The sequence below is a fragment of the Dermacentor variabilis genome, chromosome 6 (genome assembly GCF_050947875.1).
Source record: "Dermacentor variabilis isolate Ectoservices chromosome 6, ASM5094787v1, whole genome shotgun sequence".
NCBI classification, from domain to species: domain Eukaryota; kingdom Metazoa; phylum Arthropoda; class Arachnida; order Ixodida; family Ixodidae; genus Dermacentor; species Dermacentor variabilis.
The window spans coordinates 184,244,181-184,260,803 of NC_134573.1; the positions used below are offsets into that span (position 1 = coordinate 184,244,181).

General features: G+C 45.9%; 1 protein-coding gene across 4 annotated transcripts in view; it reads right to left on the reverse strand.

Moving 5' to 3' along the window:
* LOC142585933 (MFS-type transporter SLC18B1-like) overlaps positions 1 to 16,623 on the reverse strand; it is a 67,703-nt gene that overhangs the window by 31,090 nt on the left and 19,990 nt on the right. For all 4 annotated transcript variants that reach the window (XM_075697054.1, XM_075697055.1, XM_075697052.1 and 1 more), the window contains 2 exons: positions 7,571 to 7,884; positions 6,292 to 6,387 (listed from right to left, as the gene is read on the reverse strand). In XM_075697054.1, the coding sequence (XP_075553169.1) occupies positions 6,292 to 6,387; positions 7,571 to 7,831 (357 nt within the window). In that variant the 5' untranslated portion in view covers positions 7,832 to 7,884. The remainder of the gene's footprint in view (positions 1 to 6,291; positions 6,388 to 7,570; positions 7,885 to 16,623) is intronic.

Here is a 16,623-nt window from a genome sequence, read left to right on the forward strand (position 1 = left end):
CAGGTCAGTGAGCATGCATTGCAAATGGTCTCCTGAGTTACTAAGCAAGGTAATATCATCAGCGCATCGCAAGTTGCTAAGGTATTCTCCATCAACTGTTATCCCCAATTCTTCCCACTCCAGGCCTCTGAATACCTCCTGTAAACACGCTGTGAATAGCATTGGAGATATCGTATCTCCCTGTCTGACGCCTTTCTTTATAGGGATTTTGTTACTTTCTTTGTGGGGGACTACGGTGGCTGTGGAGCCGCTATAGATATCTTCCAGTATTTTTACATATGGCTCATCTACACCCTGATTCCGTAATGCCTCCATGACTGCTGAGGTTTCGACTGAATCAAACGCTTTCTCGTAATCGATGAAAGCTATATATAAGGGTTGGTTATATTCTGCACATTTCTCTATCACTTTATTGAAGGTGTGAATATGGTCTATTGTTGAGTAGCCTTTACGGAATCCTGCCTGGTCCTTTGGTTGACAGAAGTCTAAGGTGTTCCTGATTATATTTGCGATTACCTTAGTAAATACTTTGTAGGCAACGGACAGTAAGCTGATCGGTCTATAATTTTTCAAGTCTTTGGCGTCCCCTTTCTTATGGATTAGGATTATGTTAGCGTTCTTCCAAGATTCCGGTACGCTCGAGGTTATGAGGCAATGCGTATACAGGGTGGCCAGTTTCTCTAGAACAATCTGACCACCATCCTTCAACAAATCTGCTGTTACCTGATCCTCCCCAGCTGCCTTCCCCCTTTGCAGAGCTCCTAAGGCTTTCTTTACTTCTTCTGGCGTTACCTGTGGGATTTCGAATTCCTCTAGGCTATTCTCTCTTCCACTATCGTCGTGGGTACCACTGGTACTGTAAAAATCTCTATAGAACTCCTCAGCCACTTGAACTATCTCATCCATATTAGTAACGATATTTCCGGCTTTGTCTCTTAACGCACACGTCTGATTCTTGACTGTTCCTAGTTTCTTCTTCACTGTTTTTAGGCTTCCTCCGTTCCTGAGAGCCTGTTCAATTCTATCCATATTATAGTTTCTGATGTCCGCTGTCTTACGCTTGTTGATTAACTTAGAAAGTTCTGCCAGTTCTATTCTAGCTGTAGGGTTAGAGGCTTTCATACATTGGCGTTTCTTGATCAGATCTTTCGTCTCCTGCGATAGCTTACTGGTTTCCTGTATAACGGCGTTACCACCGACTTCTATTGCGCACTCCTTAATGATGCCCATGAGATTGTCGTTCATTGCTGCAACACTAAGGTCCTCTTCCTGAGTTAAAGCCGAGTACCTGTTCTGTAGCTTGATCCGGAATTCCTCTAGTTTCCCTCTTACCGCTAACTCATTGATTGGCTTCTTGTGTACCAATTTCTTCCGTTCCCTCCTCAAGTCTAGGCTAATTCGAGTTCTTACCATTCTATGGTCACTGCAGCGTACCTTGCCGAGCTCGTCTACATCTTGTATGATGCCAGGGTTCGCGCAGAGTATGAAGTCGATTTCATTTCTAGTCTCACCATTCGGGCTCCTCCACGTCCACTTTCGACTAACCCGCTTGCGGAAAAAGGTGTTCATTATCCGCATATTATTCTGTTCTGCAAACTCTACTAATAATTCTCCTCTGCTATTCCTAGAGCCTATGCCATATTCCCCCACTGACTTGTCTCCAGCCTGCTTCTTGCCTACCCTGGCATTGAAGTCGCCCATCAGTATAGTGTATTTTGTTTTGACTTTACCCATCGCCGATTCCACGTCTTCATAAAAGCTTTCGACTTCCTGGTCATCATGACTGCATGTAGGGGCATAGACTTGTACCACCTTCAATTTGTACCTCTTATTAAGCTTCACAACAAGACCTGCCACCCTCTCGTTAATGCTATAGAATTCCTGTATATTGCCAGCTATTTCCTTATTAATCAGGAATCCGACTCCTAGTTCTCGTCTCTCTGCTAAGCCCCGGTAACACAGTACATGCCCGCTTTTTAGCACTGTATATGCTTCTTTTGTCCTCCTAACCTCACTGAGCCCTATTATATCCCATTTACTACCCTCTAATTCCTCCAATAACACTGCTAGACTCGCCTCGCTAGATAGCGTTCTAACGTTAAACGTTGCCATGTTCAGATTCCAATGGCGGCCTGTCCGGAGCCAGGTATTCTTAGCACCCTCTGCAGCGTCACAGATCTGACCGCCGCCGTGGTCAGTTGCTTCGCGGCTGCTAGGGACTGAGGGCCGGGGTTTGATTGTTGTATTCATATAGGAGGTTGTGGCCAAGTACTGCACCAGGGTGGCCAATCCTGCTCTGGTGAGAGAGTGCGTTACCGGTTCTGGTCACCGGGATCAGGCCGCACTCCAGGCCTGTTTGTACAATTTTCTCAACACACGTTTTTTTTGTATTTTCCGGTGGAGAATTGCGCTGCACCGGGATTTGAATCACGGCCCTTTTGCACTGGAGACGGATACTCTACCGTCCCCGCAGGAATTAAATTAAAAATTGGAGAATGGGGTTTTGCGTGAAAAAACCACTTTCTCATTATGCACGCCTTAGTGGAGGACTCCGAAAATTTCGACCACCTGGGGTTCTTTAACGTGCACCAAATTCTAAGTACACGGGTGTTTTCGCATTTCGCCCCCATCGAAATGCGGCCGCCGTGGCCGGGGTCCGATCCCGCGACCTCGTGCTCAGCAGTCTAACACCATGATCACTGAGCAACCACGGCGGGTCGCGCAGGAGTTGTACGCCTCATTTAACCTACAGTGGTGCCCACTTTGATCAGTCAAGGTGGGCCAATCTGAGCTCGGTTATACCGCATGGATGGCACTCGGCTAGAGAACCTGGTATTTATGACCTGCACATGTGTGGCCACACATAATTGAGGATATATAATCTTTTTTTAGGAGGGTTTCCGTACACTGATAAAATGAAGGAAAAGACATTAAAAAGAAAAAAAAAGTAACATAACTTGTGATTTGAACTCGTGATCCTTCAATGTTGCCCGGAAAGGTAGCTCAGTCGGTCGGTTCGTCAAGCCAGCGGTTACTTTCAAGTGCCATAGCTCCTGCTCCGAGCCTCATACTTATGTGGAAAAAGGCTGGTGTTGTCCGCGACAGTCGATTCACTCCTGTCGATTCACTCGATTCATTCACTGACAGTCCGCGACAGTCAAGGCATAATTTCTTGGAAAAATGGCCGCCAGAGGAGCAGCGTGAACTCGAGCGGCTTTACAGACTAGGAAAACTGCCTTACAATATTTAGACTTGAGGGGAAGCTTCATTAGCTTCGTTTGCGAGACAAATGCTTGTATGTATTGAATCTCTTAAAAGATGAGGGGGGAAATATGCGCTCACCGAGAGGGCGTCGTCAGCGCGAGACCACCACCAGACTCCTTACGGGGATGCGGAGAGCTTCGCGGCCGGAACGAAGCCTCCCCTCTCCGCCGGCCAGGCGTGGAAAACGCGCTTTCCGATCGCTCAAGGTTGCGTAGGAATAGTATAGTTCTAGCGTCTAGGAAAAGCTTTAACAGGTGCGAGGACGGCACGCATAGCGTGGGAAGCTAGCCGCCGGAATAGCTATCTTCGAGAGCTATTCTATATTATATTATATTCTACTTCGAGAGCTATGACTGATGCTTTTCTATATATATGTATTCATCTCATCTATGCGATCGCATACGCGTGCTGTTTCTTTGTCTCTGCGTGTAGTAGTTAAGAGAGCCAGTTTAAGGGCGGAGAAGAGGGAAGGAAAGGAAAGCAAACTTGCAGCGCCGTGGTTTTAAAGCGCAACCGTGGTAGAGAAACGGAAAGGCGATATAAGCATGCGTGGCCATGATACGCACACGACAAACTGCCTTACAATATTTAGAATTGAGGGCTAGTTTCGTTAACAAACTATAACACGGCAATCAGCACTCGAATATAATTATAACCCTAATAATAATTGTAAATATTCATCTCATCTATAAGATCTAAAGCGCGCGCTGTTTCTTGCCTCTGCGTGTAGTATTTAAGAGAGCCAGTTTAAGGGCGGAGAAGAGGGAAGGAAAAGAAAGCAAACTTGCAGCGCCGTGGTTTTAAGGCGCAACCGTGGTAGAGAAACGGAAAGGCGATATAAGCATGCGTGGCCATCATACGCACACGACAAACTGCCTTACAATATTTAGACTTGAGGGGAAGCTTCGTTAACAAACTATAACACGGCAATGAGCACTCGAATACGACGAGAGAAATAATTGAGACGTGGAAAATTCCCTTGTAATAAATCTGGTTTGCGAGACAAATGCTTGTATGTATTGAATCTCTTAAAAAGATGAGGGGGGAAATATGCGCTCACCGAGAGGTCGTCGTCAGCGCGAGACCACCACCAGGCTCCTTACGGGGATGTGGAGAGCTTCGCGGCCGGAACGAAGCCTCCCCTCTCCGCCGGCCAGGCGTGGAAAACGCGCTTTCCGATCGCTCAAGGTTGCGTAGGAATAGTATAGTTCTAGCGTCCGGGAAAAGCTTTAACAGGTGCGAGGACGGCACGCATAGCGTGGGAAGCTAGCCGCCGGAATAGCTATCTTCGAGAGCTATTCTATATTATATTATATTCTACTTCGAGAGCTATGACTGATGCTTTTCTATATATATGTATTCATCTCATCTATGCGATCGGATGCGCGTGCTGTTTCTTTGTCTCTGCGTGTAGTAGTTAAGAGAGCCAGTTTAAGGGCGGAGAAGAGGGAAGGAAAGGAAAGCAAACTTGCAGCGCCGTGGTTTTAAAGCGCAACCGTGGTAGAGAAACGGAAAGGCGATATAAGCATGCGTGGCCATGATACGCACACGACAAACTGCCTTACAATATTTAGAATTGAGGGCTAGTTTCGTTAACAAACTATAACACGGCAATCAGCACTCGAATATAATTATAACCCTAATAATAATTGTAAATATTCATCTCATCTATAGGATCTAAAGCGCGCGCTGTTTCTTGCCTCTGCGTGTAGTATTTAAGAGAGCCAGTTTAAGGGCGGAGAAGAGGGAAGGAAAAGAAAGCAAACTTGCAGCGCCGTGGTTTTAAGGCGCAACCGTGGTAGAGAAACGGAAAGGCGATATAAGCATGCGTGGCCATCATACGCACACGACAAACTGCCTTACAATATTTAGACTTGAGGGGAAGCTTCGTTAACAAACTATAACACGGCAATGAGCACTCGAATACGACGAGAGAAATAATTGAGACGTGGAAAATTCCCTTGAAATAAATCTGGTTTGCGAGACAAATGCTTGTATGTATTGAATCTCTTAAAAGATGAGGGGGGAAATATGCGCTCACCGAGAGGGCGTCGTCAGCGCGAGACCACCACCAGGCTCCTTACGGGGATGTGGAGAGCTTCGCGGCCGGAACGAAGCCTCCCCTCTCCGCCGGCCAGGCGTGGAAAACGCGCTTTCCGATCGCTCAAGGTTGCGTAGGAATAGTATAGTTCTAGCGTCTAGGAAAAGCTTTAACAGGTGCGAGGACGGCACGCATAGCGTGGGAAGCTAGCCGCCGGAATAGCTATCTTCGAGAGCTATTCTATATTATATTATATTATACTTCGAGAGCTATGACTGATGCTTTTCTATATATATGTATTCATCTCATCTATGCGATCGCATGCGCGTGCTGTTTCTTTGTCTCTGCGTGTAGTAGTTAAGAGAGCCAGTTTAAGGGCGGAGAAGAGGGAAGGAAAGGAAAGCAAACTTGCAGCGCCGTGGTTTTAAAGCGCAACCGTGGTAGAGAAACGGAAAGGCGATATAAGCATGCGTGGCCATGATACGCACACGACAAACTGCCTTACAATATTTAGAATTGAGGGGTAGTTTCGTTAAACTATAACACGGCAATCAGCACTCGAATATAATTATAACCCTAATAATAATTGTAAATATTCATCTCATCTATAGGATCTAAAGCGCGCATTTTCTTGCCTCTGCGTGTAGTATTTAAGAGAGCCAGTTTAAGGGCCGAGAAGAGGGAAGGAAAAGAAAGCAAACTTGCAGCGCCGTGGTTTTAAGGCGCAACCGTGGTAGAGAAACGGAAAGGCGATATAAGCCTTTCCGTTTGCGAGACAACGGTTGCGCCTTGGTAGAGAAACGGAAAGGCTTATATCGCCTTTCCGCCTTTCCAATATGCGTCAAATCCAACTTCCAAGTAACGGTACGTTAGGTAAAGTGCGACGCGATCAAAAGACATATGAGTATGTCAGCCCACTTAGGCAGCAAGAGAATCAGAAAATTAATATGTGAATTTGGCGATGAAATACAGGATTGCGGACTCACAAGTCTTTCGGTGGATATGGATCCAAGAAGCATTGTTAGCTTGAAGGTAGAAAACACGAAGCCGTACTTCCATGCTTCGAGACCAGCTTTCGCCGCCTGCAACAACAACGTGGCGAGAAATCAAAGCAAGCAGTAAAAGATTGCATGCTTTCATATTCTGTATTAGCCAGGGCCAATGTCTGTTGATGCATAATAAAAGCAAAAAAATTATGAGGTTTTATATGCCAAAACCACAATCTTATTACGAGTTATAAGTTTTATTCACATTTTTATTATTATTATTACTATTATTATTATTATTATTATTATTATTATTATTATTATTATTATTATTATTATTATTATTATTATTATTATTATTATTATTTGAAAACATATATTTACTCGACAAAAAAGGGGAAGCGAGGAGCAGTCTGGCAACTGCCACCGGAAGGGGCACAACGCCTGCCTACTATCCACACTTATTCAATAACACGTCAGCAGCCATTGCGCACAGCGTCAGTAAATTCAATCTCAGCAACCGGACGTGTAAACACAAGGAACACAATTTTACGTCTGCCCTCTGTGAGTCTTCAACATGTGACTAGCTCTCACATGCTAATCGGCCAGCAAGAAGGCCGTTACGCATTACACGTTACTATACTTGCGAAGACGTCAACAGACCCCGTGCTAGTGGCTTGGCTTCTTCGTTACATTATAAGTGGTCAGCAAGCCACACAATTTCCTTCCTATTTTTTTCTATACTTTTTTTAAATGGAGAGGGGTGAGGGGGGTGCTACGAAGTTATGGTCGAAGTTGTCATCATACGAGACATTTTGGTAAAACACCACTTTCCTCTTGACTGAGAAAAAGCGGAGACCGCCTGTTTTGACAGAAGTTCCTCACTTCTTTTTATTCTGAATGACTAGTGTGTCAACCTATTTTATTAAGGACTGCGACAGCAAATAAATATTGTATGATGAGCCAGTCGCCCCGGTTCTTCAGGTGTCCGTATTAATTTTATGGTAGGAGAGAAAATTTACGTGCTTCCCATCAATGAATCTTTATTTCTGACCTTCTTTCCTCCTTTTTGTGATTGACTGACTGGCAAGTGTGAACATTTGTGCCTAGTTTGTAGAATTCAATAGCCAAAGGACAAGAGGTGAAAGTATGCTCAGGCTCACACCGAGAGGAGGCGGCTATAATAACCGGTCGACAGGTTGGCACCACAGTACTCTTTATACCGTCTGCAGAGAATGTCATGCGTGAGAGGTTCAAAACTAAACCTATCAGCACTCACGAGGCGAGGATAGTACGGCTGCATGAGGGAGAATGCCGCCGACACCCAGAAGTGGGTGTGTATGAGCGGCACGAGCCATGTGTACTGCCTCAGCCTGGACAGCACGCTTGCGTCCCGGAGACGGTTCTCGCCGCCTCGCGAGTCCTTTTCGGAACCGGCGGCGGCGTCCTCTTCGTCGCGCGACGACAGGGCTCCGCGTTTGCGGTGACCTTCACACGGGGAGTTGTCGGCACCCGTTGGCGCCGGCACCGACGTTCCCATGGTGAACGGGCACCGGCCGATTTCAGCGCTCCATGTGGCGCCTTGTCATTTGTCTGGAATTGAGAAGAGGTTCTCAAGGAACAAGAAAAGTACGTGCGGCAACTCGACAAAAGCATTTTCTTCAACGTCCATGGACGGTGCACTGATCTTCCCCAGCACTGAGCTTCAGCTTGACACGCACAACTCGCCGTTATCGTATTCTCCCTACAACGTTTACTGGTGTATTGAAACGTAACCGCGCTTACTGGAGGCCGTGTGGCACTGCGGATTACGGGACTTTTGCGCTGTTTAAACCTCAGCCCACCGAACTGCTCTTTAACAAGTGTTACCTTATTTGCACGAGTTATAGACATGCTCACGGCTGTAAATGTTACACGTTTACTTATATTTTATTATTCTTTGAATGCGTTACTTTTCATTATATTTGCTTAATTATTAATGTTTATTGCGATGGGGGAGAATGTTATCCCTCGAAAATGTTCACTTAGGCCATTGGGTTCACTATTTCGCATCTAAACGTCCATAATCATCATCAATGTACCACTGAAAGATAGCGTTATCATGTTGAAGATACCTTCCTGTTTCTCGGTCATGTTGGCAGTAAATAACCATGCGATGAAAGGCAATGTTATGTCTGTTGAGTTGTGGGTGATACTTTTACATCGAAGCTATATGCAGGCTTTCCCACGTAACTTGACCCAAGACTTTAAAAATATAAGGCGCGTCGGAAACGAATTGAATCGAACGCATAGTATTCGCAATAGCCTAGAGTAACTCAGTAACCTTTCCCCATAACTCACTCGTTAATCAAGTTTAATTACCCAACTTTGTAATTATTTGCTGAGCAGCCCAAGTATGATAAGCAGGTTTGTGGAGTACCTTCACAAACCATCGATCGAGTTGTTTCCTGTAAGATACGTCTCACGTATTCCTTTTTTCTGGGTTGCGAAGAAAGCCCGCGAAATATGAAGAAAGCCACGTGACGGAGCGGTTTCGCAGTGGTATCGCGCTGCTCTCAAGCGGGCGTTGGGTGAACAAGCAAGGTCGATTCAAATAGGTCGCGAAGCTTCGGGCGAAAAGCGGTTCAGTACAGATTGTCACCGACATCAGCATGGGGGGTTATGGGAGAAGCGATTGAAGCGCGACTATGTTTGGAGGGAACAAACATTGGGAAAGAAAAATGCGTTTTTTAATTCAAACGAGACATAGTTAGATTCATTCAACGAAAATAAAATTCCTAGTCAATTTTATATATTCGTGACGAGTTAAGAAAATACAAGTTTCTTTTATTATTATTAATAAATGCATTTATTTTCAGCGCCTATCGCTACAGGGGGCGTTGACGCCACTATCACTCGCAATGCAATGTACGTCTTGAAATGGGCTGAAAGGCGCACTCGTAAAGGTCACCTGTTGAAATACGCCCCCCTCACAGTTTGTGCTTTCTTGCTTGTCGAAGTTTGTGTGAATTTGGTGGCGCGGGTAGCTTCATCGCTTCTTAATCTGTTCAGTCAAAAGTTGTGAGTTACGACCGCCAGATAATTGTGTGGTTGTTTTCGTGCGATTGCGCTGGCCTGCCGACGGGCTTGGCATCCGACAATAGGATCAGCACTATACACCTAAAGCTTGCGTCGGCCTCCAAAGAAAGTATGTTCTGTGCAGGGATGCGATTTCGACAACCGTATGGCTGGCCTTTTCCTGCATCGCTTTCCACGCTGAAAGCTCGGAACGCCCATCAAGTCGAATGGTGGGGCATTTGAATATATAGCTCCAAAGGAAGGACAACAAAACAAATTTCGCGCCTTCGAAAACAAAATGACGTCACTTCTGCTTTTAACGGACATGGCGTCACATTATTTTTTCTTCCGCCGGAAGTGTTCCCACCACATACAGATGGCGCTAAGCCCCATGAACCGCAGATGGACCGCCATGTTTTGAACGTACGGGCTCCTATGGAAGCTTCGCTACCAGGTATATTTACCTTGGAACAAGGTCGGCTGCATCGTGCCTAGCGACGGTGAAGCGGCACGGTGTTGTGATGGTTGTAGGCAGCTGTGCTGGCGGATCCCGTCGGATGACGGCTCAAATGCATGCTGCTGACCTTGGTCACCGAAAGAATCCGACCTCAGCTGTGGTTGGATGCTTTAGTTTTTCTGCTGATTGCTTATATTTTTGAAATCTAGCAGCGTAATTTACTGAGCTTGGTATGTCATGGAAATGCTGCCTTAATATGTTTGCTTGTTCTTCTAAATTTGTTTGCGTGTCTGGGGGTGAGAGTATGGGGATAGTGTAAGGATCATAGCTATCTCTAAACTTACGAAACTGATCCCACGTTCTTCTGGATGTTATCGAGCTATTTAAGGAGGATACATAGTCTTTACAAGACTGTCTTTCGACTTGTCTGCCTGTATACCTGGCTTTTGCTTTTGCCTTCCTGAAAGAGACGAGGTGATTTTGGGTTGGGTATCGCCGAAAGCTACCCCGCGCTTTGTTTTGTAATTTTTTAGTTTTTATACATTCATTCGTCCAAGAGGGTTTTAATTTTTTTCCTAAGAAGCCGGAGGATTGCGGTATTATCTGTTCAGCTGCAGCAAGTATAGCGGCAGCAATCTTTTCATTCATTTCATCTATCGTTAGGTCAGCTGATATGTCATCCAGACTGGCCTTTTCGCCGAAGAATGTCCAGTCTGCTAGATGGAGTTTCCAACGAGGTGATCTGGACCGTATTGTCTGGAAAGGAGATAATTTTTAATGATGCCAGGCATATGGTCACTACCATAGAGATTGTCGATGACGCTCCATTTAAAATCGATAAAGAGAGATAGAGAGCACAGCGTGAGATCTAGACAACTCATAGTTCCTGTGCTTGGGGAGCAATAGGTTGCCGCACCAGTGTTTAAAATGCATATGGTGTTTATTAGAATAAAATCTTCAAGTGTTTCTTCCCTCGTGTCAGTTGTTTTGCTACCCCATAACGTGTTATGTGCATTAAAATCACCCGCTATTAAAAATTTTCAGGTGGCTGCTTTAAGTTAACTCCCAATATCTTACAGTAAAATGCGAATACGGTGAAATGTATGTTGAACAAATGGTTATGGTTTCGTGTGCTAAAACGGTGACAGCAGCGGCTTCTATGTGACTTGTAATGGCAACTTCTCTAGCAGCACCCGCCGTGGTTGCTCATTGGCTATGGTGTTAGGCTGCTGAGCACGAGGTCGCGGGATCGAAACCCGGCCACGGCGGCCGCATTTCGATGGGGGCGAAATGCGAAAACACCCGTGTACTTAGATTTAGGTGCACGTTAAAGAACCCCAGGTGGCCGAAATTTCCGGAGTCCTCCACTACGGCGTGCCTCATAATCAGAAAGTGGTTTTGGCACGTAAAATCCCATAATTAATTAATTCTCTAACAGCAATAACGCCCTGCAAAACACTGACTACCCCACCCGAAAGCCGGTTCTCCTGAGTACGCTTGCGCCGTAGAACAGTCAAACCTTTTAATATTTTTATTGTGTTTTTCGTCTAGGTTTGTTTTCTGTAAGCACAAGGCCACAGGAGGGACGTCCCTTAACGGAGAGACGTGGTATGGGCGGTTTTGAAATTTAGGCCATATTTGTATGGCCGCCACTTCACAGTTATCAGCGACCACCATTCACGCTGTTGGTTGACAAACCTTAAAGATCCTTCTGTACGACTGGCTCGTTGGAGCCTAAGGCTGCAATGAGTTTCACATGACTGTCACTTACAAGTCAGGGAAACGACATACGGATGCTGACTGCTTGTCTCGATCGCCGATAGAGTCAGCTGCTCCGCCCGAAGAAGAAGACTCAGCATTTCTTTGTGTTATGGACACATCCGCCATCGCGCAACAACAACGGGACGACCTTGAGTTGCTTGAACTAATTAATTACTTGGCGGGAAGATCTGCGAAACCACCTAGAGTTTTCGCAAGAGGGCTGTTGTCGTTTTGTTTACGGGCCAAGGTCTTTTACAAAAAAACTTTTCTTCGACCGGGTCCCCCTATCTGCTTGTCATTCCTACAGCTCTTCGTACGGAAGTACTTCAAGCTTGCCACAACGAGGTGACTTCTGGTCACATAGGCTACACACGAACATTAGCCAGAGTGCAGCAAAGGTACTACTGGTCGAGACTTACAACCGCCGTGAAACATCACGTTCGCACTTGTCTCGACTGCCAGAGGCGCAAGTCGCCTCCGACGAAACCATCCGGCCTCCTACAACCCGTCCAGGTCTCTCGAAGACCATTTGATCAAATCGGAATGGATATTTTGGGCCCACTTCCTACTTCTACTGCAGGCAATCGCTTGGTTATCGTCGCAACCGACTATCTCACACGTTACGCTGAAACAAAGGCAATCCAGGGCAGCATCACAGCCGAGGTAGCGCGCTTTTTCATTGAGCATGTGGTATTGCGACACGGCGCGCCAGCAGTGGTAATAACAGACCGAGGAACCGCATTTACGGCTGCACTTTTAGATCACGTCTTGCTGCTAAGTGGAACAGCCCATCGAAAGTCAACAGCCTACCATCCACAAACCAATGGGTTAACAGAGCGCCTAAACAAAACCATTGAAGACATGCTATTAACGTACGTAGATGTTGAACATAAAAATTGGGACGACATTCTACCTTATATTACCTTCGCATATAACACGGCGAAACAAGAGACGACGCGCATGACTCCGTTCACCCTTTTTCACGGACGATATGTACGAACAATGCTGGATGCGATGCTTCCACACGACTTTGACGACACTGATACAGACGCCGATCATCATCATCATCATCTTCTTCTTCTTCTTCTTCTTCTTCTTCTTCTTCATCATCATCATCATCATCATCATCATCAGCTTGGTTACGCCCACTGCAGCGCAAAGGCCTCTCCCATACTTCTCCCATGTGCTAATTGTGGCCATGTTGTCCCTGCAAACTTCTTAATCTCATCCGCCCACCTAACTTCTGCCACCCTCTGCTACGCTTCCCTTCCTTGGAATCCATTCCGTAACTCTTAATGACCATCGGTTATCTGCCCTCCTCATTACGTGTCCTGCCAATGCCAATTTCTTTTTCTTGATTTCAACTAAAATATCATTAACTCGCGTTTGTTCCCTCACCCAATCTGCTCTTTTCTTATCCCTTAACCTTACACCTATCATTCTTCTTTCCATAGCTCGTTGCGTCGTCCTCAATTTAAGAAGAACCCTTTTCGTAAGCCTCCATGTTTCTGCCCCGTACGTGAGTACTGGTAATACACAGCTGTTATAAACTTTTCTATTGAGGACTAATGGCAACCTGCTGTTCATGATCTGAGAATGCCTGCCAAACGCATCCCAGCTCACTCTTATTCTTCTGATTATTTCAGTCTCATGATCCGGATCCGCAGTCACTACCTGTCCTAAGTAGATGTATTCCCTTACCGCTTCCAGTGCCTCACTACCTATCGTAAACCGCTGTTCTCTTCCGAGACTGTTAAACATTACTTTAGTTTTCTGCAGATTAATTTTTAGACTCACGCTACGGCTTTGCCTCTCCAGGTCAGTGAGCATGCGTTGCAGTTGGTCTCCTGAGTTACTAAGCAAGGCAATATCATCAGCGAATCGCAAGTTACTAACGTATTCTCTATTAACTCTTATCCCAATTCTTCCCAATCCAGGTCTCTGAATACCTCCTGTAAACACGCTGTGAATAGCATTGGAGAGATCGTATCTCCCTGCCTGACACCTTTCTTTATTGGGATTTTGTTACTTTCCTTATGGAGGACTACGGTGACTGTGTAGCCGCTATAGATATCTTTCAGTATTTTTACATACGGCTCGTCTACACCCTGATTTCGCAATGCATTCATGACTGCTGAGGTTTCGACTGAATCAAACGCTTTCTCGTAATCAATGAAAGCTATATATAAAGGTTGGTTACATTCCGCACATTTTTCTATCACCTGGTTGATAGTGGGAATATGGTCTGTTGTTGAGTAGCCTTTACGAAATCCTGCCTGGTCCTTTGGTTGACGGAAATCTAAGGTGTTCCTGATTCTATTTGCAATTACCTTAGTAAATACTTTGTAGGCAACGGACAGTAAGCTGATCAGTCTATAATTTTTCAAGTCTTTGGCGTCCCCTTTCTTATGGATTAGGATTATGTTAGCGTTTTTCCAAGATTCCGGTACGCTCGAAGTAATGAGGCATTGCGTGTACAGGGTGGCCAGTTTCTCTAGAACAATCTGCCGACCATCCTTCAACAAATCTGCTGTTACCTAATCCTCCCCAGCTGCCTTCCCCCTTTGCATAGCTCCCAAGGCTTTCTATACTTCTTGCGGCATTACCTGTGCGATTTCGAATTACTCTAGACTATTCTCTCCTCCAATATCGTCGTGGGTGCCACTGGTACTGTATAAATCTCTATAGAACTCCTCAGCCACTTGAACGATCTCATCCATATTAGTAATGATATTGCCGGCTTTGTCTCTTAACGCATACATCTGATTCTTCCCAATTCTTATTGCCAATTCCGGACAGGCCGCCATTGGAATATCAACCTGGCAACGTTTAACGCTAGAACATTATCTAGTGAGGCGAGTCTAGCAGTGCTATTGGAGGAATTAGAGGGCAGTAAATGGGACATAGTAGGGCTCAGTGAAGTTAGGAGTCCAAAAGAAGCATATACAGTACTAAAAAGCGGGCACGCCCTGTGCTACCGGGACTTAGCGGAGAGACGAGAACTAGGAGTCGGATTCCTGATTAATAAGGACATAGCTGGTAACATACAGGAATTCTATAGCATTAACCAGAGGGTGGCAGGTTTTGTTGTGAAACTCAATAAGAGGTACAAAATGAAGGTTGTACAGGTCTACGCCCCTACATCCAGTCATGATGAACAGGAAGTCGAAAGCTTCTATGAAGACGTGGAATCGGCGATGGCTAAAGTCAAAACAAAATACGCTATACTGATGGGCGACTTCAATGCCAAGGTACGCAAGAAGCAGGCTGGAGACAAGGCAGTAGGGTAATTTGGCATAGGCACTAGGAATAGCAGGGGAGAGCTATTAGTAGAGTTTGCGGAACAGAATAATACGCGGATAATGAATACCTTCTTCCGCAAGCGGGATAGCCGAAAGTGGACGTGGAGGAGCCCGAGCGGCGAGACTAGAAAGGAAATAGACCTCACACTCTGCGCTAATTCTGGCATCATACAATATGTGGACGTGCTCAACAAGGTGCGCTGCAGTGACCAAAGGATGGTAAGAACTCGAATTAGTCTATACCTGAGGAGGGAACGGAAGAAACTGGTACACAAGAAGCCGATCAATAAGTTAGCCGTAAGAGGGAAAATTCGGCAATTCCAGATCAAGCTACAGAAGTGGTATTCGGCTTTAACTCAGGAAGAGGACCTCAGTGTTGAAGCAATGAACAACAATCTTGTGGGCATCATTAAGGAGTGTGCAGTAGAAGTCGGTGGTAACTCCGTTAGATAGCATACCAGTAAGCTATCGCAGGAGACGAAAGATCTGATCAAGAAACGCCAATCTATGAAAGCCTCTAACCCTACAGCTAGAATAGAACTGACAGAACTTTCGAAGTTAATCAACAAACGTAAAACAGCTAACATAAGTTTAATATGGATAGAATTGAACATGCTCTCAGGAACGGAGGAAGCCTAAAAGCAGTGAAGAAGAAACTAAGAAAAAAATGCCGATGTGTTTTCGCAACGCGCAGAAGAGGCTCGGCAGCTCGCGCGCTTGCGGATCTGCCAGCAGCAAGACTACGACGCAGGCAGCTACGATCTTCACCGTAGAGTAGTTACCTATGAAGTCGGCGACAGAGTGTGGGTTTGGACACCCATAAGGAAACGAGGCCTCTCCGAGAAACTGTTACGCCGATACTTCGGACCATATCGGGTACTGCGGCGACTCAGTGATGCCACCTACGAGGTCGTTCCCGAAAATCCCAACTGCACGCGGCGCCGCACACAACGTCCTGAACTTGTGCACGTTGTCCGCATGAAGCCGTATGTGAGCGAATAACTATGCTAGCGGCCTTTACTTCCGCAACTCACATTTCTTGTGTACCATCGGGACGATGCTCTCGTAGGGAGGGACAAATTACGCGTGTATTCCATGCAGACGACGACGATGGGAGCACTAACGGACTCCGCCTAGTGGGTAAAAGTGAGATTGGATGATGACGAAGAAGACGTGTCTGTGCTCTGTTTGTTCTTGAACAGATTGTCCTGTTGTTCGTGAAGAATGTTTCCCTGTGTTCTGTCCGCGTTGTACCGCGACAATATCTTTGATGTCACCTAATTAAGTTGCGTAAGAGCCCACTACAATTCCAGTGGATGATAAAAGCCATTTTCAAACTGAAAGGTATAAAATGGATTAAAAGTGAATGAGAATAAGAAAGATGTAAGGTAACACAGATCTAAAGAAGGCTGACACAAAGAAGCGATAACCTTTACGTTATCACTTTCTTGTTCAGCATGGTTATTGGGACTTTCTCCCTCTTTCCACGATCGCGAGAACACTTGTCCTTCGGTGTCGACGACACCAGGGTATTTGCGTCGACCACCATCGCTCTGTCCGAGAGGACGGGAGTTGGGCGCCGAGACACGTGTCATGGGCCTCTTAGGGTTCGACGGATTTGTGCGCGCTGAGGGACTGGTGTCTGCAGGCCCTTCGATGAGGATGGAGCCGCACTGGCTGCTTCCAGCAATGGGGCGGGAGGGATCACGCGTGACCAGTGTGCGTGGGCTCGGAGGACTCCTGAGGTCTATTTGA